We start from the raw sequence: 22,745 nt of genomic DNA, 5'->3' as shown, positions 1-22,745 counted from the left end.
ATTGTTGCAGATTCTGAAAGGGCTGCCCATGCCTTATTTCAGGATACCATTAGTATCCTGCTAAAGAAAATCACATGACAGATTCCCTTTAAGGAAAGTGGTTTTCTTGCTGACATGGTTAATGCAGGAATGCACAGGTTATCTACCAGCTGGTGACTTACTGACTTCATTCTGAGAACAACTTCTTTTATAGACTTTCATCGCTTCTTCATTTGTCAAGTAAATCTGGCTTGTGGCATGTCCATAGATTTTCATCACCTAACCCTCTCACCGTTTGTGTTTGTTCATTCACTTCTCAGAGCTTCATTGTTTTGCTTTGTTTTTCCTCTAATGTTTCTTTGCTTTATTTTACAGACACCTTTCATTTTAGTAGTTTTTTTCACATTCTCCCTCTTCTTTTCCATCCTTCAAACTTTATTTGTTCTTTATATGTTTGCCTCTGGATTTTCATAAGAAGACCATCTTATTTATACACAGAGACAAGGTATTATGTGGTTGTAGAGTGGACAGTGTGTGGGCATTTGCTTCAGACTATTGCGTTTATGCTTTGTAACCTAGGCATGTTGAGAAATCATATCAAACGGTAATACAGTAAGAACTGCTTTGGCTTTATTTCAGGTCTAATTTTATCTATTATTTCCCATGGTCAACAGCTTATTTCAGTGTGTCACTATCAAAGCCCAATGCTCATTTACCAGGTCATTTCCAATGATGTCACCAAACTTCCCTTTTACAATATGGAAACAAGAAGAGAGCCCATATTAAGATAAAAAATAGCTTTTATTTAATAGTACATAAAATCAACAAAATAAAAAACAAAATTACTGTCAAAAGGACACCAAGTGAATAATAACACCAAAATACCACTGACATAATAAATACAAGGGATATTCTTATATTAACAGTATTAGCAATCACCAGATATATCTATGATTTCTAATCTCTCATCTAGGCAGGTTGATGACTTCCCCACCATTATATAATACACATGAAAAATAAATTACTGTCAAAACAACATGTATACCTATATAGTGGACATAAAGATGTCAATTACTGTCAAAGTCATATATACATTCCCTATCAGTATAAATAAAGCCACGACCTAGTCAATAAAAGTAACCCAGCAGTGCCAAATAATATTACTATTCAATGATAAATTAATAATGGTTAACTGCGGATAACCCCCTATTGTCCAAAAATGCAACACTACATACACCCAGTCTCTTATGCTCATATTGGCATATATAAATATAAGGCTGGTAATGAGGCTAGTGCTACCATTCATCATACCATGACACTCAGACCACTGGTCCCATAAATGCATTGACCGATCATAATTACCTAAATAGACGGTGCTCTATTCGTTGGTGTCCTCTCACCCCGACGTACGTTTCGCCGCCAGCTTCTTCCGGGGGCGTGCCCAGCTATTTTTTATCTTAATATGGGATCTCTTCTTGTTTCCATAATTATATTGTAAAATGGAAGTTTGGTGACATTGTATGTTGAAGTGCCCTTTGTATCATTTTGGACATTTTGGTTGATAATCATTTTCCAATGATGTATACAACAGCAGTTTGTTTATTTGTTTCTTTCACAACTATTGTCTGCAGTCATATATAGACAGTTAACATGATTTCTTTTTTTTTTTTCTTTAAGATATTTTAGAATTCTGTATTTTTTTAATGCATTCTCAGTGCCAGAGGTTTGCTTCACCATTAAAAATATTAAGCTTCCTTTTTAGATTGTGGCATTCTCAGTTTTGTGTTGAAGGGATTGTCCAGGATTAAAAAAATATGATGTGTGGGCAAATATGACTCAGTTTTTCCAGTTTTGCATTGTCAAATGTTGTTAACGTAATAGTGGCTTTATTATTTGGGCTGTTTTGAGTTCGAATCCGGTGCACAGATTATATTTTTGCATGCACGTAAGCCAGACTTGGACAGTTTTCACTCAGATCTTAAAGCTAGTTCACAACTGTGTGTATTTTCACATGCTTTAAAGTGGTGGTCTGAAACTAACATTGGATTTATTCCTAAATAACTATCTCTTTAAAGCAAACCTGTCAGCAGTTTTGGCCAATATGAGTTACGGCCATCACCTTTCAGGGCTTATATGCAACATTCTATAGTGTTGTATATAAGCCCCCAACCCGTCCTGCAAGAGAAAAAAATAACTCTTATTATACTCACCTGCAGGGCGGTCCGGTCCGAAGGGTGTCGCTCTTTTGGGCCGAGGGCAGAGCAAAGTACTGCTGTGCGCAGGTGCTGGAAAAGGTCAAGAGCCCTGGCACCTACGCACTGCAGTACTTTGCTCTGCCCTCAACAAGGCAGATAAGTACGCCTGCACAGGAGTGTGATTCCGGGGAGCTTGTGTGGATGATGCAGGGATGCGTCATCCACATGAAACAAGCAGGCGGACGGCATCGCAAGCAGATGGGAGGTGCCAGACCAAGAAGAGCGACACCCCTCAGACCGGACCGCCCCGCAGGTGAGTATAATAAGAGTTATTTTTCTTCTCTTACAGGTCGGGTTGGGGGCTTATCTGCAGCATTATAAAATGCTGTATATCAGTCCTGAAAGGTGATGGCCATATCTTATATCGCCCAAAACTGGTGACAGGTTCACTTTAATATAATAATCTAATCGCTTTTCTAATATACTTAATTAAAAATTCCCCATAGTTCCCTCTCTCTACTCTCTCTAACAGCTTTATTTCAGGCTGGGGACAGAATAGATGAAAAAAATAAAGTGTCATTGGTGACGTCTATTTCAGGAGTTGAGCATGTGTCAGGTGTCACTTCCAATACATGCTCAGTATGAGCTCCCTTGCCATTGTACAATATTACTTTCAATGCATAGTGACAGTGTGCTCCCTTGCCAGCTCAAATGAGAAGTGACTAGCCAGGAAGAGAGTGCACTGTCAGTTCATGTTGTAAGGAGAGAATCCGGTGAGCAGGAAAAGAAGAAACCAGCCCTGCCCCCGAAACAGGCATCACTTTTTGGGGTGGGGCTCGTCCCGGCTTTTCCTGCTTTTTCCTTACAATGCGCACTGACAATGCACTCTCTAGCTGGCCCAAGACACTTCTCTTCAGAGCCATTGATGAAGCGTGCTATCACTGTGCAGGGAGAATAAATGGCACGGGACATCTAATTCTGTAGTGATAATGAGACACAGCCTAGTAAGTGACACGTCACTAGAATCAGGGTGTCTGCTGTCTCTCAGATTGTCTAAACAAAAAACTGCTGACTGTAAGTGACATAAACCCATTAGAATTAGGTAGTACTTTACAATATGTACATGATGGTGTAGCACTTTAAATAGGCTGTGGACTTGTCTGCACTGCTATTTCTCCACCTGTATTAATATTTCATTTTCAAAATTCTCAATTCTAGAGTAATATCTGTATTCAGTGAAGATAGACTTTCTCATAACTGAGCTAGGAGATGACGATTGCTACCGATACAACTCTATGCATCCTCTAGCTCCTCCTCTTAATATATAATCCTATCAGTAGCAGTTGTCATTTCCTATCTCAGTAATGTAACAATCTGTCTTCACTGAATACAGATTTTACCCAGGAATTGAGAATGTTAAAAATGAAAGATCTGAGTAAGAATCCGATTTCTCTGATAAAATATATTAAGGTTCTTATTGTCATGTGTACTATTGATTTATGAAATAAAGGTTCAAACATCGGTTACGCTTTAGGCTTTACTTTAAAATCTTTTGTATCTGCTTCTTACGGTATTTTGTAATGACTAGAACAATTTTATCATTCCATGAGTTGGGAGTTAGCTTCTAGTGAAGGAATGTCATGAAAACAGGCAAAAATTGTATACCGTCAAAATGTCTGGTATTCAAGGTTCAGGCCAACCGTGCAGAAATGCTAGGATAGTCTGTAAGAATTGGTCACTTCTTTGCCCGGTCTGTAAAGCAAATTTAACGTATCTGATTTTTTGAAGCTTAAAAAACATATACAGATTATTTTGACTGTAGTTATCATCATTTTACAGTGATTGCCGCTGATGCCTACATATCAGAATTATGGGCTGTAGACATGTATCATTGATGATCAGAATGATTTATTATGGTTTTCCAATGTGTCCGTAAAAAATATCATCTGTCTGTGAGTTTTTGATAAGCTGGCCAGAAAAAAGAAAGTCAAGTTGGCAACCCTGGTGGTATTATAATTGCTTTGAAAACGAAACCTTTTTGAGACCTTAGCACATATATTACCAGACATGAGCGGGTGGATATATACCTTTCCAGTATTCATATACAATGTATTATGTTTGCTCTTTTTTCTGTCATACAACACTATTGATACATACGCCACACTTTGTATGTACTAAAGCCTAAATTAGGTGGTGTCCTATCATCAGTACCTAAATACATAATTTGCACAGTATCTTATATTTCTGCCCAAAATGACAGGATTTGGGTGCATGCTTGGCGGATTTTTCTCTATCGTCATGCTCTTACTATATATGAAACATTTTCTCCAAGCAGCATGTATGTAGACTGTATTCACAAGCGTACATGAGGTCTTATGATTGACACTTCTTTTAATTGTATTAATTACAGGAGCAACAGCTGCAGCTCGTAAGGAAGTGATTAAAAACAAGATTCGTGCCATTGGGAAAATGGCAAGAGTGTTCAGTGTACTGAGGTGGGAAATCACATCTTTGTTTTCTCTCCATTATTATCCGCCTTTAATATTTTCACTAGTATATGGTAGAGAAACCGTCCAGGAGACGTTTTGCATATTCATACTTTTTGTATCATTTGTGTGTTATTTTTTTTTATTGTAGAACATATTTCTAGAATGTCACGCATCCCGAATATCCAGATTTTTGTTTTTTTTTTACTTGCACCATATTCATTTTATGTGGGGGTTTTTTAAGTGTCATTGTTACATAGGTTGCAAAAAGACCTAGGTCCATCAAGTGCAACCTTTCTCCTCCAATTATACATTTTGTCTCTAATCTAGCTACTGTATATCCCGCAATGTTATGTGCACTGAGGAAACCATCCAGCCCTTTTTTAAAAGCTGTCATAGTGTCTGCCATTACTACCTCTTGTGGTAGGGCATTCCACCGTCTGACTGCTCTAACTGTAAAGAACCTTTTCCTATTTATCTGCCGGAATCCTCTTTCTTCCACCTGTAATGAGTGCCCCCTGGTCCTTAGTATGGTCTTTGGAAGGAATAAGTCATGTGCCAGTCCTCCGTACTGACCACACATATATTTATACATGTAAATGAGATCTCCTCTGAGACTGAAACATTATATGTCCTTCCTTAAAGGCTTTTGGCCTAACCTGCAACATTGCATGCCAATATTGTGTCACACAATTCGGGCACAAAGTAAGCCAATTAATAGGTGGACTAAACATTGGCTGGACAGTCTTAAAATATACCATATTTATACAAAAAAAATTAGTAACTCTGAGGCATTTTAAGAGTATTTTCCCTGTGTAAGAAGTAGGTAGCACGGATATAGCAGCCCAGTGTATCAGTTTAGCTTAGAGTATTCCTGTTAAATAAGTTGTCTGCCTTAGCCAAACCCTTTTTTCTAAGAAGTGTTCCCTAAAAATATGTAGAACAATGTGTCATGTAGCCGGGAACCGAAGCAATGGACAGTCCGTGTATTACACGGACATGCCGTGTTCTTCAGAGTGAGACGTTCCTTTAGGTCATTCTGTTCCAATGGTATTTGAAAAGGAGTATTTGAAAAAAAAAAAAAAGTATGTAGATCGACTCCATTAATATAAAATTGGGTTTGTAGGGTTCCATCATTGGCCATCACTTTACTTTAAAAAAAATATGCAGCTTCAGAAAATCTCCTGGGATCTACATTGAAGGCCCTGAATAAAGCCTCCAATGCGGACTTGATCCAACTTGGTTTGCTATCTTTTTTACAATTTCATATTCTTGTCTCCATCTAAACCAGTGTTCCCCAACTCTGCTCCTCAAAAGCCACCAACAGGTTCCTATTGCAAAGGTGATAATTGCATCATCTGGACAGGAAATAATTCAATCACCTGTGGAATACTAAGGAATTCCTGAAAACATGACATGTTGGTGGCTCTTGAGGACCGGAGTTGGGGAACACTGATCTAAACAGACTACATCTGGCAAGCTAGAACCGATTTCCAGCACACACTATTACATCATGGCATCCGAGAAGGTGTCATGGACTTGTGGGCAGTGAGAAGCAGAATGGGCCAACGGGTTTGTCACTACATGTAAACTTTGCTCCGTTTTTGGGGTGTATTGCTTTTGTAAGCAATAACCTGTGCGTTTTACTTTGAGGTCCTGGCTAGATTATGTCTCCTCCAAGCCTTCCTCGCTGTGCTGTCAAGTAATCATTTTAGGTCCTTGGTCTCACTTGGCATTATGTTCCAATTTATTCTGGGAGCAAAGCCAAGATCATAGGTCCCATCATCACAGGTGTAAACACAGCTGGCAACTTCTGCTTCTCATGGCTGCGTATCTGCACTTCCAAATCCAGCGTTCTATGGTAAAACAACAGCCTTGTAGTAATAAATTCTCTCTTCACATTTCTAACACAGAGTTAGCTTGTCCCAGAACACAAAATGTTTAATTAGCGGGATTCGTAATTGATTTTAAAACTGTTCCGGCGTGGATTTTCTGACCTCTGGAACACACTGATCTTTCGGAAAATTATGAAACCAGACCGGGAAATTAAGTTTGCCATTAAAAAAGAAATAAGGTTATTTGAGGTTATATTGACAAGCTCCTTAGCAGGTATTTATTAAAATGCTCGATGTCTATATTTACACAAGTGGAAAATAATAAATGTACCTGTGCCGTATTCTTCTGTCTATACACACAAGCAAACACATGGTAGAGATTCACTTAAGAGTATTTTCACTTCAGTTAAAGAGTCACCAAATTTCACCCCTGATTTCTTTTAATTTACATCGGTGACAAAAAAAAATGATCGATTAAAAAAAAAAAATAATAATAATTAGGGAGAGAAAAATGGTTAGTTAAAAAGGAGAGTTTGGTTCGATACTGAATCTCATTAGTACCTACCTAAAACAAATGAATATGTATGAATAAATGCATTATTTAATTATCCCCTTCACCTCTGGATTATTTTACTTTTTTTTTTCATTTTCGTTTTTTCTTCCCCTTCTTCCAAGAGCCCCAACTTTTTTATTTTTTCATCAATACAGCTGTATGAGGGCTTGTTTTTTTGTGGGATGATTTGCACTTTTGAAAAACAGCATTAATTTTACCATATAGTACACTGGAAAATGTGTTACAAATTCCAAGTTCAGTGACATTTAAAAGAAAAAGTGCAATTCCACTATTCTGTTTTTTGGTTTTCTATTTACTATGTTCACTATATAGTAAAACTGATCAGGCAGTATGATTCTACAGGTCAGTACGAGTGTGCAGATACCAAGCATGTATATATATTTTTTTTAAGTAGAATTTTCATTTTTAGGGATATGGGGCTCTGTGAGGGCTTATTTTTTGCGCCTTGAGCTGACGTTTTTACTGGTACTATTTTGGGGTAAATACAAAGTTTTGATCGCATCTGATTGCATTTTATTGCAATGTTGCAGCCAAAAAAAACATAATTCCTGCGCTTTGATTATTTTTTATTTTTTGCTGCGATATTTACTGATCGGATTAATTTTTTAGATTTTGATAGTTTGGACATTTCTGAACTCAGCGATGCCAAATATGTATATTTTTTTATTTGATTTATTTTCAAGGTGGCAAAGCGGAGTGATTTGAACTTTCGTGTTTTTCATATTCGTAAAAAAAAAAAAAAAATTACTTTTTACTATACTTAATAGTTCCCTCAGGGAACTTGTAGCTACGATCATCCGATCGCTTGTGCTATACATAGCAGTGCTTCAGTAATGACAGACACGGCAGTCATCAGCAGACCCCCGGCTGTCATGGCAACCCACCAGTGCCCCACAATCACGTCACGGCATTCTTATGGGAATGTGGAATGACGCGCACCCCTGTTGGTGTATGTTAAACTCTGCTGTCAGAGATTGACAGCGAGATTTAGCAGGCAAACTCCTGCGAGCGGATCACCACTCCACCTGCGGCTGTTAAAGGCACATGATGGCTGATTAAATCATCCATCATGTGTCGAGAAAGACGAGGGCTCAGCATGTGAGGCTGCACCAAAACCAGGGACACAACATATCACGCAAGTTTTGCACAAAAAGGAAAAAAAAAGGCATGAACCGCACCTCCAAAAATCATAAGTTGATCTAAATTCGCTAGGCTCGCTAGGCAAAAATTTATATAACTGAATATGAGGTTTTCAGTTTAACATTCTGATCAGACTGTATGAAGCCCACTGCCACGTCACGGCAAACCTCATAGTGGGTCCTACCGCCCTAACGGAGTGGAGCCATGCGGCGACCACCGCCACAGCGGCAATGCACCAGCAGGGCAGACGACCTGTTGCCCCGCAGCACCCATGCTGCGAGACTGAGCCCCCATGACTCCAGACCGTGTCGCCCCCACCAGCACAAAGCCACGGCAACAATGGCCGCCACACAGCACCAGCACCAAAATGAAAGGAGCACTGAAACTCACCTTCCTCCAGCTTTTGCAGTCTCCTGCCATTAAAATCACCTGTGCCAAATGGGAGGAGTGCTGGTCCAAGAAAGAGACTAGAGCATGCTTTGCACAAAAAGGAAAAAAAAGGCATGAACCGCACCTCCAAAAATCATAAGTTGATCTAAAGCCGCTAGGCAAAAATTTATATAACTGAATATGAGGTTTTCAGTTTAAAATTCTGATCAGACTGTATGAAGCCCACTGCCACATCACGGCAAACCTTGTAGTGGGTCTTACCGCCCTAACGGAGCGGAGCCGTGCGGAGCCGGGCTTTTCCCCAAACACAATAAGGTCTTATAAAAATGTACACATGCATATATATATATATAGTACAGACCAAAAGTTTGGACACACCTTCTCATTTTAAGATTTTTCTGTATTTTCATGACTATGAAAATTGTACATTCATACTGAAGGCATCAAAACTATGAATTAACATGTGGAATTATATACTTAACAAAAAAGTGTGAAACAACTGAAATTATGTCTTATATTCTAGGTTCTTCAAAGTAGCCACCTTTTGCTTTGATGACTGCTTTGCACACTCTTGGTATTCTATTGATGAGCTTCAAGAGGTAGTCACCGGGAATGGTCTTCCAATAATCTTGAAGGAGTTCCCAGAGATGCTTAGCACTTGTTGGCCCTTTTGCCTTCACTTTGCGGTCCAACTCACCCCAAACCATCTCGATTGGTTTCAGGTCTGGTGACTGTGGAGGCCAGGTCATCTGGCGTAGCACCCCATCACTCTCCTTCTTGGTCAAATAGCCCTTACACAGCCTGGAGGTGTGTTTGGGGTCATTGTCCTGTTGAAAAATAAAGGATGGTCCAACTAAACGCAAACCGGATGGAATAGCATGCCACTGCAACATGCTGTGGTAGCCATGCTGGTTCAGTATTATTATTATTTATTTATATAGCACCATTAATTCCATGGTGCTGTACATGAGAAGGGGTTACATCAAAATACAAATATCACTTACAGTAAACAAAACTAACAATGACAGACTGGTACAGAGGGAAGAGGACCCTGCCCTTGCGGGCTTACATTCTACAGGATGCCTTCAATTTTTAATAAATCCTCAACAGTGTCACCAGCAACGCACCCCACACCATCACACCTCCTCATCCATGCTTCGTGGTGGGAACCAGGCATGTAGAGTCCATCCGTACACCCTTTCTGCGTCGCACAAAGACACGGTGGTTGGAACCAAAGATCTCAAATTTGAACTCATCAGAACAAAGCACAGATTTCCACTGGTCTAACGTCCATTCCTTATGTTCTTTAGCCTAAACAAGTCTCTTCTGCTTGTTGCCTGTCCTTAGCAGTGGTTTCCTAGCAGCTATTTTACCATGAAGGCCTGCTGCACAACGTCTCCTCTTAACAGTTGTAGAGATGTGTCTGCTACTAGAACTCTGTGTGGCATTGACCTGGTCTCTAATCTGAGCTGCTGTTAACCTACGATTTCTGAGGCTGGTGACTCGGATAAACTTATCCTCAGAAGCAGAGGTGACTCTTGGTCTTCCTTTCCTGAGGTGGTCCTCATGTGAGCCAGTTTTTTTCTAGCGCTTGATGGTTTTTGCCACTGCACTTGGAGACACTTTCAAAGTTTTCCCAATTCTTCGGACTGACTGACCTTCATTTCTTAAAGTAATGATGGCCACTCATTTTTCTTCACTTAGCTGCTTTTTTCTTGCCATAATACAAATTCTAAGAGTCTATTCAGTAGGACTATCCATCAGACTTCTGCACAACACGACTGATGGTCCCAACCCCATTTTTAAGGCAAGAAATCCCACTTATTAAACCTGACAGGGCACACGTGTGAATTGAAAACCATTCCCGGTGACTTCCTCATCAAGCGAATGCCAAGAGTGTGCAAAGCAGTCATCAAAGCAAAAGGTGGCTACTTTGAAGAACCCAGAATATAAGACATAATTTCAGTTGTTTCACACTTGTTTGTTAAAGGGAACCTGTCACCCCCAAAATCGAAGGAGAGCTAAGCCCACCAGCATCACGGGCTTATCTACAGCATTCTGTAATGCTGTAGATAAGCCCCCGATGTATCCTGAAAGATGAGAAAAAGAGGTTAGATTATACTCACCCAGGGGCGGTCCCGGTCCGGTTCTGGTCCGATGGGCGTCGTGGTCCGGTCCGGGGCCTCCCATCTTCTTACGATGACGTCCTCCTCTTGTATTCACGCTACGGCTCTGGCGCAGGTGTACTTTGTCTGCCCTGTTGAGGGCAGAGCAAAGCACTGCAGTGCCCAGGCGCCAAGAAAGGTCAGAGAGGCCTGTCTGTGCTTGGTCTGTACAGTGTGTGTATATATATATATATATATATATATATATATATATATATATATATATATATATATATATATTTCAAGATGCCTCTAGAGGTTATATTTACCCTTCAGTTGTCAGTGGAGTCATCCTGTAGTTCCAGGGGCCCTGTTCAATCCTGCACACCACAATCTATCTCTTAGGCGCCATCTTGCCAGCATAGCTGTGCTGCATCTAGAACAAAGCTTCTACTGTGAGGGATGATGTCACATAAATGGGTAAAGCTTCTTTTAGTGCTGTGCAGAGATCTCTTACGAGCTGCGGTGCCTTTGTACTGGTATCTAAAATTAGCAATCTACTGCAGGATGGGCTCTACACAGGGGCTGAGAGGAGAGATATACTGCAGTAAGGGGCTCTGTGTACTGGGATTATATTAGTTGACTTCTGTTTATTGTCTGCTGCTGACGGACAAGTGATGGGAAACTTCAAATGCTGCTCTCTTGATGCATATTGCAGAGGATTATCTTCTGTTGTCCTCAATAGAGTGGCTTTTTCAGTTTCATATCACTGTTCTTTCTGCATTAGGCATAATGTGGCTGTAGAAGAGTGCAGGATAGCTTAGCTATGCTAGAACCAGCCAATGATGTAAAACTGCACATCATTAATCATGTAAACTGCAGAAAATAAAATTGGCCGGGTACTGTACACTAGCAGAGAGTGCACAGAAGCAAAAGGTGAATTCTGCATTTAGATTAGCTTACTAATAACTTGAGAGGTAGCGCTTGTCAGGAGCACACATGAGAGAGGAAAGGAGTCTGCAGCACTATGGAAATGCTCATGCTGCTGGGAAATATATAAAAAGACTGAAAAGTCCAAGAAAAAACTTTGTTGGGCTTATTCCATGTATATTAACAATATGTATGCCTATAATGTGCTTTGCAAAAAATAAGGCAATTTTGGGAATAACCTTAACAAAAGGTTACATTTGGTGACAAGGCAAATATGAGAAGTGTAATGAAGCCCAGTCAACCGCAACCCGACTGATTTAAAATACTTTACAACAAAATTTAGTTTGTGGTGTACAGACAGCACAAGGTGTGACAAAATGAAGTAAGAGGTGTGTGCTTATTAATACATGTGATGCATCTTACTCATGTGTCTTCTGTTTAAGACTAGCACCTGAACGATGAGTTTTAGTTAATTCCCCCACAGTGTTAATTCGTTGAGGTAAAAAAAAAAAACACCCATGAAGAAAGGCCTGCAATAAAGAACATGTGTTTTCTAATTCGAACCCTGAACACTAGTATGTCTTTACTTAAATTGTACCTATGTGAGCGGTGTACAGACCTATAGACTTAATAGTGCGGACATTCACTGCCCTGTGTGCCTAGCTCTTGCAGGAGCTGCATACTTCAGAGCAGTGGTTGGACTGATTGATGGGGGTCTCGGTACCCTGATCGATTGTCAGCGCTATACTGTCCCTGTATAGTCTGTATAAAAGGCTAGGTAGTATAACAATGAGTAGTAAAGATTTCTGTTAAGAAGCACACCTCATGAGATTACCCTTTAGAATCAACCAGATGTTGCCATTTTTGCCTTGATTAGAAAATGGTAAAAGACTTAAAGTTGTTTGCTTTAGTGTAATTGGTAATGTTATTAAACTTGTTTTTACATTTAGTTTCTTAAAGTAGGATCAACCATCCTAAGCAGTCTGTATGGGCATATACTCCATAGAAAGCTGAATAAAATGATTACCGTATATACTTGTGTATAAGCCGAGATTCTCAGCACTTTTTTGTGTGCTGAAAACGCTCCTCTCGGCTTATACACGAGTCATTGCCGGCGAGAGAGGGGGCGGGGAAGCGGAAGAGTCATACTCACCCTGCTGGTGTCATCGCTGCATATCAGTCCCTGCATCTCGGGCGCCAGCATCTCTCTTCTTTCCTGTACTGAGCGGTCACGTGGTACCGCTCATTAAAGAAATGAATATGCACGCGTCTCCACCTCCACTTCACTAATGATCGGTATCACTTACCGCACAGGAAGGAAAACAGGAAGAGAGATGCCGGTGCCCGAGATGCAGGGACTCATATGCAGCTCCAGGAGGGTGAGACATGTGATATCCACCTGTCCCCGTTCCACCGGCGCGCTGTGTCATCCGAGCCCTCTGGCTGTGAAGTCCAGGTCAGAGGGCGCGATGACGTGGTTAGTGCACGCCCTCTGCCTGAACAGTCACTGCAGAGTACTGGCAACGCTGAGGAGCAGCGGGCAGCAACGAGAGGTATGTCATTTTTTTTTTTAATCGCAGCAGCATTATATGGGGCATATTTTTGTATGGAGCATCTTATGGGGCCATCATTATCCTTTGTGCAGCGTTATATGAGGTATATTTTAATATGGAGCATCTTATGGGGCCATCATTAACCTTTATTGAGCATTATATGGGGCAGGGGCTGACTGGCCCAGGTGGCAAAGAGGCAAATGCCCCCTGGGCCACTCCCCCAGCAGCTGTTCAGGGCCGGCTGCCTGGTGGTGGCTAGAGCCACACAGCAAATTGTGCGCAGCCATGTCTGCTGTACTGTGACGTGGCTGGCAGCAGACACAGCTGCATCACAGTTAGCGCACACGTCTGCACTGGGGCCAGGAGCTATGCTTGGCTGTCACCTTGACGGCTGCGCAGCTACTGCTCCCTTCATGTTCTCTATACTTCCAGGTTAGGTGTTGGGCATGCGCGATGGCATCCTCACGCACACGCCGACATGACCCAGATGCTAGAAGCAGAGAGGCACTGCAGGGGAGCGACTGGTGAGGTATGAAGGACTTTTTTGTTTTCTTTATAAAATAAATTTAATGGTGGGTAACTGCAAGTTATGAAGTGGGGGGTGTAAGGAGGCTGCACATTATGGAATTTGGGGGTTAAAGGAGACTGCACATGATGGAGTGAGGGGGTAAGTGGGGCTGCACATGATGAAGGTTGAGTGGGGCTGCACATGATGAAGGGGGAGTGGGGCTGCACATGATAGTTTAGTGGATAAAGGAGATTGCACATGATGAAGTGGGGAGAGTGGGGCTGTACATGAAGGAATGGGGCAGCACATGATGATGTGGGGGTAAGGGGGATTGCGCATGATGAAGGGGGAGTGGGGATGCACATGAAGTGGGGGTAAGGGGGACTGCACATGATGAAGTGGGGGGTAAGGGGGACTGCACATGATGAATTGGGGGTTAAAGGGGACTGCACATGATGAAGTGGGGGGTAAGGTGATCTGCACATGAAGTGGGGGGTAATGGGGACTGCACATGATAAAGTGGAGTGTAAGATGGACTGCACATGAAGTGGGGGGTAAGGGTGACTGCACATGATGAAGTGGGCGGTAAGGGGACTGCACATGATGAAGTGGGAGAAGGGGACTGCAGGACTGTACATGACGAAGTGTGTCTGATGTGGGACTGCTCATAATGAAATGGAAGGGGGATAGGGGGCTGCAAATGATGACGGGGCACTGCAGATGAAGTGAGGGGGTGATAGGGGACTGCAATGAAGTAAGTAAGGGGACTTCAAATTAAAGTGGGGGGACTGCAAAATGATAAATTCAGTGTGAGGGACAGGGGACAGCAATTTAATTGAAGGTGGGGGTGGGGAGAGCAAATGATCAATTGAAGAGGGGGTGGGGAGAGCAAATGATGATCTAGGGGAAGAACAAATAATGAATTTTAAGGGTGGGGGAGTAAATGATGTATTGAATGTGGGGTAGAGCAGTTGATAATGAATAGAGGGTGAGAGAGAAAGACATGACAATGAATTGGGGCGGGAGGGGCATGTAACTATAATGAATCGGGGTTAGGGTTAGAGTGGTAGGTACATAATGGGGGGCGTTGAGGATGAAGTGAGTGGTAATGAATTGGGTGAAAGAGTACAGGTGCTAATTAATTTATATATTAAATGGGGAAAGTGGCTATTTATAGTTAGTGGGTGCACAGTGGTGGATTATAATTTATATTTGGAATGGTCGGTTAATAATTATGATAATTTTATTTCTATAGTGCCAACACTTTACATTTTAGAGGGGACTTGTACAGACAATGGACATTAAGCATAACAATAAACACATAGATCAACAGATACCAAAAGGAATGAGGGCCCTGCTCGCAAGCTTACAATCTATGAGGTTGCATAATAACCAATTATATATTGTTTGTGGGTGCACCACTGTATTCAGATGTCTAGTGTACACCATGTTCCAAATTATTATGCAAATTGGATTTAAGTGTCATAAAGATTTAATTGTTTTGTTTTTCAAATAAACTCGTGGATGGTATTGTGTCTCAGGGCTCAATGGATCACTGAAATCAATCTTAAACACGTGATCATTAGTTTTCCAGGTGATTCTAATTAAAGAAAAACTACTTAAAAATGATGTTCCACATTATAAAGCAGACCACAGGTTTCAAGCAACATGGGAAATAAAAAGGATCGCTCTGCTGCTGAAAAGCATTAAATAGTGCAATGCCTTGGTCAAAGTATGAAAACATTAGATATTTCACGAAAACTTAAGAGTGATCATCATACTGTGAAGAGATTTGTGACTGAAACAGAGCACAGACAGAGTTCATGCAGATAAAGGCATAATGAGGAAGGTTTTCTGCCAGACAAATTCATTGGATAAAGAGAGCAGCTGCCAAAATACCATTACAAAGCAGCAAACAGTTATTTGAAGCTGCTGGTGCCTCTGGAGTCCCTCGAACCTCAAGGTGTAGGATCCTTCAAAGGCTTGCTGTGGTGCATAAACCTACTATTCGGCCACCCCTAAACAGTGTTCACAAGCAGAAACGGTTGCAGTGGGCCCAGACACACATGAAGACTGATTTCCAAACAGTCTTGTTTACTGATGAGTGTCGAGCAACCCTGGGTGGTCCAGATGGATGGAGTAGTGGATGGTTGGTGGATGGCCACCATGTCCCAACAAGGCTGCAACGTCAGCAAGGAGATGGAGGAGTAATGTTTTGGGCTGGAATCATGGGGAAACAGCTGGAAGGGCCCTTTAAGGTACCTGAAGGTGTGAAAATGACCTCTGCAAAGTATATAGAATTTCTGACTGACAACTTTCTTCCATTGTATAAAAAGCAGAAACGTGCCTTCAGGAGCAAAATCATCTTCATGCATGACAATGCACCATTTCGTGCTGCAAAGAATACCTCTGAGTCATTGGCTGCTATGGGCATGAAAGGAGATAAACTCATGGTGCGGCCACCATCTTCCCCTGACCTCAACCCTATAGAGAACCTTTGGAGTATCATCAAGCAAAAGATCTATGAGGGTGGGAGGCTGTTCACATCAAAACAGCAGCTCTGGAGGCAAAGAAATACAAGCAGAAACTCTCCAAAAACTCACAAGTTCAATGGAGGCGAGAATTGTGAAGGTGATATCAAAGAAGGGTCCTATGTTAACTAGTGTTGAGCGATACCGTCCGATATTTGAAAGTATCGGTATCGGATTGGATCGGCCGATATCCAAAAAATATCGGATATCGCCGATACCGATACCCGATACAAATACAAGTCAATGGGACACAAATATCGGAAGCTATCCTTGATGGTTCCCAGGGTCTGGAGGAGAGGAGACTCTTCTTCAGGCCCTGGGATCCATATTCATGTAAAAAATAAATAATAAAAATAAAAAATATGGATATACTCACCCCTCCGACGAACCCTGGCTGTCACCGCTGCAAGCGTCTGCCTCCGTTCCTAAGAATGCAGAGAGTGAAGGACCTTCGATGACGTCGCGGTCACGTGAGCGGTCACATGAGCGGTCACGCGACCAATCACAAGACCGCGACGTCATCGCAGGTACTACACTCACTGCATTCTTAGGAACGGAGGCAGACGCTTGTACCGGTGAGGTCCAGGGTCCGTCGGAGGGGTGAGTATATCCATATTTTTTATTTTTATTCTTTATTTTTTACATGAATATGGATCCCAGGGCCTGAAGGAGAGTCTCCTCTCCTCCAGACCCTGGGAACCATACGCACCGCACACGCCTGGGAACTTATAGGAAGTTCCGATTCCGATTTCCGATATCACAAAAATATCGGAACTCGGTATCGGAATTCCGATACAGCGAATATCGGCCGATACCCGATATTTGCAGTATCGGAATGCTCAACACTACAGTAATGTTAACATGTAACTTGGCCTGTTAGGATGTTTTGGAGTTAAATATCTTTTTTGTTCAGTGAATGTGACCTCCTAATGCTGCAAATTCCACAAATGAGCATTTTCAGTTCTTTAAAACAGATCAAATGTTTAGAAATTCTACTGTGCCTAATAATTTGGAACAGTGCATTTTGAGTTTTTATTCATTTTGGAGATTATACTGTTATCATTGGGAGGTTTCTCCAATAAAATTTGATGTATACTCTAACGGGTGATGACTTTTATTAGACTGACTGTCATTTGCACCGACCATTTAGGAAAATCCGAGAAAAATATAATTTGCATAATAATTTGGAACATGGTGTAGAAGAAAAGGAAAAAGTGGGGAATGTGGTCTGGAAGCCATGCTCTAGGTAACTGTGTTATTTTATGCAGAGACGAGTCCTGGCTGGAAGAAGTGATGGCAGTCTGTGCTGGATGAAAATGAAAAGCAAAGATGAAGGACTTCAGCTAGAGACATCACTAGTGAGTCAGTGTATTACCTGTACACTGACACTATACACTGTATACTATATACAAAGCTCCTGTGTATAATGTCACTGGCAGTGGTGATCACTGTATTACCTGTACACTGACACCTTATACAGATCTCCTGTGTATAATGTCACCAGTGATCACTGTAGTATCTTTACACTGACCGTAAATACAGAGTTCCTGTATACAATGGCACTTAGTGTTGTGCTTTTTTAAAATTAAAGATCAGTATTGTAGTATACTAGTAGTAAAAGTTGTACACTCCCTGACAGAAGTAATGTCGCTTATCCATGTTATGTAAGTAAAAGCTTATAACCTGATGTTAAATTCATCCATTGGTTGTATAAATTATTCTTTTGAAAGCTGAAACCTTCCAAAATGTGGTTTAGGTTAAGAAAATAAATTGACATCAATGCAGAAATATTGATCAGTTAATGGACACAGAATGGTCAGATTTTAGCAAGACAAAAGTTTTGTCGCTTGGTCATATAATGCACCCAATCCTAGTTTACATCCTCACCTGTGCTAAATGATCGGTTATTTAGTGTGTGTATAAAAAGAAACCCAGCACCCCAGACCTTCACTTGAACTGCAACTTGAGCACTGACAACATGCCAAAAATCCACCCTGTGACCAAAGCCTGGGTTATCAAGAGGCTGAAGACCAGATTCACTGCAGAGGTGGCTGGCACCTTTAATGTGTCTCAGCGTCAAGTAAAAAGAAATAAAAAAAGATTTGAAGAGACTGGAGATGTGTTTGACAAGCCCAGGACTGTCAGACCCCACAAGACAACTGCTCAGGAGGCACATTTGTTGGTTAGAAAATCCAAACCAAGCCCCTCTTCCACTGCAGCAGAGCTCCAACAGGCCTGGTCACCTCAAGTCCCTGTGTCAACTAGAACAGTTTGTAGGATTCTGTCTCAAAATGGCCTTCATGGTCGAATCAGTGCCCAGAAGCCAGCACTAAACAAAAGGCCCCAAAAAAACCGTGTGTCTTGCAAAGTCCTACAGCCTGCTAAATAGATGTATGCTGGAAAAGTGGCAGAAGGTGGATTTCTCTGATGAATCTTCAGTAGAATTACACCGCAGCCACCGCAAATACTGAAGGAGACCTACTGGAGCCCGTATGGATCCAAAATACACCCAGAAAACAGTTAAATTTGGTGGTGGAAAGATCATGGTCTGAAGTTACATTCAGTATGGGGGTGTGCGAAACATTTGCAAGGTGGAAGGCAATATCAATAGCCTAAAATATCAAGAAGTATTAGCTACCTCTTATATTCCAAATCATAAAAAGGGTCAAATTCTGCAGTAGGATGGTGCTCCATCTCATACATCCATCTCTACAACAAAGTTCCACCAGGCAAAAAAGATCACGGTGCTCAAGGACTGGCCAGCCCAGTCACCAGACATGAACATCATAAGCATGTTTGGGGAAGGATGAAAGAGGAAGCTTGGAAGACAAAACCAAAGAATCTAGATGAGCACCACAACTTCATTCACCAATGTTATGCAACACATATTTGTATTTTAAGTTAATTATTTGTCTGTGGGCAACAAAAATTTTGTCTTGCCAAAATCTGACCATTCTGTGTCCATTAACTGATCAATATTTCTGCTTTGATAAAAATTTATTTTCTTAACCTAAATCACATTTTGGAGGGTTCCAGCTTTCAAAAGAATAACTTATACAACCAATGGATGAATTTAACATCAGGTTATAAGCTTTTATTTACATAACATGGATAAGCGACATAACTTCTGTCAGGGAGTGTATGATGGCATCATTGGTCTTTGTATAGAATGTAGTTTCATGTAGAGGTAATGGTGATATTATAATATTATGTATTCTCTGTGTAGTGGTGATAGTACTAGGCACTGTGTAGCTGTATTGTGTGTATATTTGTAAGTAAGCTCCGTTATGGCACCATATCTAAGCAGTAAGCTTGGTTCTGGTACTCTATCAATGTAGTAATCTAGATTATGGTACTGTATGTATGTCGTAATCTCAGTTCTGCTCCAGTTTCTATGTAGCAGACTTGGTTCCATGTAGTAGACTTAGGCTTGGTTCTGCTCCCTTATCTCTGTAGTAAGCTCGGTTCTGCTCCCATATCTCTGCAGTAAGCTCGGTTCTGCTCCCATATCTCTGTAGTAAGCTCGGTTCTGCTCCCTAATCTCTCTAGTAAGCTCGGTCCTGCTCCCTTATCTCTGTAGTATGCTAGGTTCTGCTCCCATATCTCTGTAGTAAGTTTGGTTCTGCTCCCATATCTCTGTAGTAAGCTCGTTTCTGTTCCCATATCTCTGCAATAAGCTTGGTTCTGCTCCCATTTCTCTGCACTAAGCTCGGTTCTTCTCCCATATCTCTGTAGTAAGCTTGGTTCTGCTCCCATGTCTCTGTAGTAAGGTCGATTCTGTTCCCATATCTCTGCAATAAGCTCGGTTCTGCTCCCATTTCTCTGCACTAAGCTCGGTTCTGCTCCCATATCTCTGTAGTAAGCTTGGTTCTGCTCCCATATCTTTGCAGTAAGCTCGGTTCTGCATCCATATCTCTGTAGTAAGCTCGGTTCTGTTCCCATATCTCTGTAGTAAGCTCGTTTCTGCTTCCTTATCTGTGTAGTAAGCTCGTTTCTGCTCCCATATCTCTGTAGTAAGCTCGGTTCTGTTCCCCTATCTCTGTAGTAAGCTTGGTTCTACTCCCTTATCTCTGTAGTAAGCTCGTTTCTGCTGCCATATCTCTGTAGTAAGCCCCGTTCTGCTCCCATATCTCTGCAGTAAGCTTGGTTCTGCTCCCATATCCTCGCTGTTAGCTCGGTTCTGCTCCCATATCTCTGTAGTAAGCTCGGTTCTGTTCCCCTATCTCTGTAGTAAGCTTGGTTCTACTCCCTTATCTCTGTAGTAAGCTCGTTTCTGCTGCCATATCTCTGTAGTAAGCCCCGTTCTGCTCCCATATCTCTGCAGTAAGCTTGGTTCTGCTCCCATATCCTTGCTGTTAGCTCGGTTCTGCTCCCATATCTCTGTAGTAAGCTCGGTTCTGCTCCCATATCTTTGCAGTAAGCTCGGTTCGGCTCCCATTTCTCTGAATCTAGTAAGTTCGGTTCTGCTCCCATATCTCTATAATAAGCTCTGTTCTGCTCCCATATCTCTGTAGTAAGCTCTGTTCTGCTCATATATCTCTGTAGTAAGCTACGTTCTGTTCCCATATCTCTGGAGTAAGCTCGATTCTGCCCCCATATCTATGCAGCAAGCTCCGTTCAGTTCCCATATCTGTGTACCAGCCTGTTTTTAAAGCCTGTTATCTCTGCTACTTTAATGCCGTGGCCAGATATAAGCAGGGAAAAGGAGGGCCACCGCAACTCGAGGGCCACTGTCTTGTAATTGCCCCCCAGGCTGAAAATTGCCAGCCAGCCCCTGATATGGGGCATGTTTTTCCATGGAGCATCTTATGGGGCCATGATTATCCTTTGTGCAGCATTATATGGGGCATATTTTTCCATGGAGCATCTTATGGGGCCATCATTATCCTTTGTGCAGCATTATATGGGGCATATTTTTCTATGGAGCATCTTATGGGGCCATCATTATCCTTTGTGCAGCATTATATGGGGCATATTTTTCTATGGAGCATATTATGGGGCCATCATTTACCATTGTGCAGCATTATATGGGGCATATTTTTCTATGGAGCATATTATGGGGCCATTATTTACCTTTGTGCAGCGTTATATGGGGCATATTTTTCTATGGAGCATATTATGGGGCCATCATTAACCTTTATGGAGCATTATATGGGGCATATTTTTGTATGGAGCATCTTATAGGGCTCCTGATTCAATATGGATATTCAAAAACATTTAACCTACTGATGTCTCAATTCATTTTACTTTTATTGGTATCTATTTTTATTTTTGAAATGTAACAGTGGCTGCTGCATTTTCCACCCTAGGCTTATACTCGAGTCAATAAGTTTTCCCAGTTTTTTTGTGGCAAAATTAGGTGCCTCGGCTTATACTCGGGTCGGTGCCGATAAAACAGAAAAGCTTGTACTCGTCTCCTGTGCCGGTACCTTTACACCGGTGTCTGCACTTGTTTTCCCAGAGCTCTTGTGCGGCTGGCATCCAATCAGCGCTAGCCTTCATACGAATCGAACATCAAGAGGAAGTGAGAGAGCAGCCGCAGCACTGGCTTCCTCTTAATATTCAAAACGTCGGAAGGTGGGGCCAGTGACGCCAGTCATAACTACTGCATGAGTGCCGACACAGAGTATAAGCTTTTTTTATTTTATCGCGGCAAAGTGAGGGGTATGAGAAGAGGTTGTCCAAGTAGTGGACAACTTCTTTAATATCTGCGATCCCATGTATTTTTCCAGTGAAATTCTCATTTTTCTTAATAGGTAAATAAGCTGTTAAGAACTATGGGCTGTACACAAATCTGCATGAGAATTTGCCTTCAGAGCTCTTTTTAAATTAAAGGGGTGATACCAGTGTGTAACATGTAAATCTGGAGAGCAGACTGTCAGTCAATACATGGATCGTACGGGTGCTGTCCTCTTTATTTAAAATTAGCTGTGGAGTAAGATTTTCATGGAGCTCTATGTCCGGCACATAGATCTTAACAGCTAAGTTACATATTTTTTTAAAAATGGGTATTTCTCTGGAAAAGATGATGTTAGATATCAAGATATCATTTTATTCAGCTTTCTATGACCTTTATATCTATATACTTGGCTTTGGAGGGTTGCTTCCATGATGATAAGGGGATATCTGTTGGACACCATAGCTACTTATATATAGCTTCATATTTTTCTTTCTTTATTTCTCTGAACAGAGAAGAGAGTGAAAGTGTGTTGACTTTGAAAGGCTTGACACCCACTGGAATGCTGCCTAGTGGAGTTCTTTCTGGAGGCAAACCATCACTCCAAAGCGGTAAGAAAAGTTTGATGTGCACCCTGGTGAAGGAGATTTCTTACATTTTTTTTCAGAATGCGTTTAGTAATTTCAATGTAGATTACATAAATTGCCAAAACAGAGATCTTTTCTAAAATATTTTTAAAATCTAATATCTGATATTGATTAAAAAAAAACTAATTAAACCTTAAAATCCTATTCTAAATATTCATTGCTGAAAAGGTGATAAACTGCATTGATATCTTCCTT

General features: G+C 41.4%; 1 protein-coding gene across 3 annotated transcripts in view; it reads left to right on the top strand.

Moving 5' to 3' along the window:
• Positions 1–22,745, top strand: part of PPP3CA (protein phosphatase 3 catalytic subunit alpha) — a 362,283-nt gene that overhangs the window by 322,671 nt on the left and 16,867 nt on the right. For all 3 annotated transcript variants that reach the window (XM_077277903.1, XM_077277913.1, XM_077277922.1), the window contains exons 11-12: positions 4,585–4,669; positions 22,417–22,514. In XM_077277903.1, the coding sequence (XP_077134018.1) occupies positions 4,585–4,669; positions 22,417–22,514 (183 nt within the window). The remainder of the gene's footprint in view (positions 1–4,584; positions 4,670–22,416; positions 22,515–22,745) is intronic.

Source organism: Ranitomeya variabilis, chromosome 1, assembly GCF_051348905.1.
Source record: "Ranitomeya variabilis isolate aRanVar5 chromosome 1, aRanVar5.hap1, whole genome shotgun sequence".
Lineage (NCBI taxonomy): Eukaryota > Metazoa > Chordata > Amphibia > Anura > Dendrobatidae > Ranitomeya > Ranitomeya variabilis.
The sequence above is the reverse complement of the archived record's forward strand: the minus strand, read 5'-3'. Positions and strand labels throughout refer to the sequence as shown.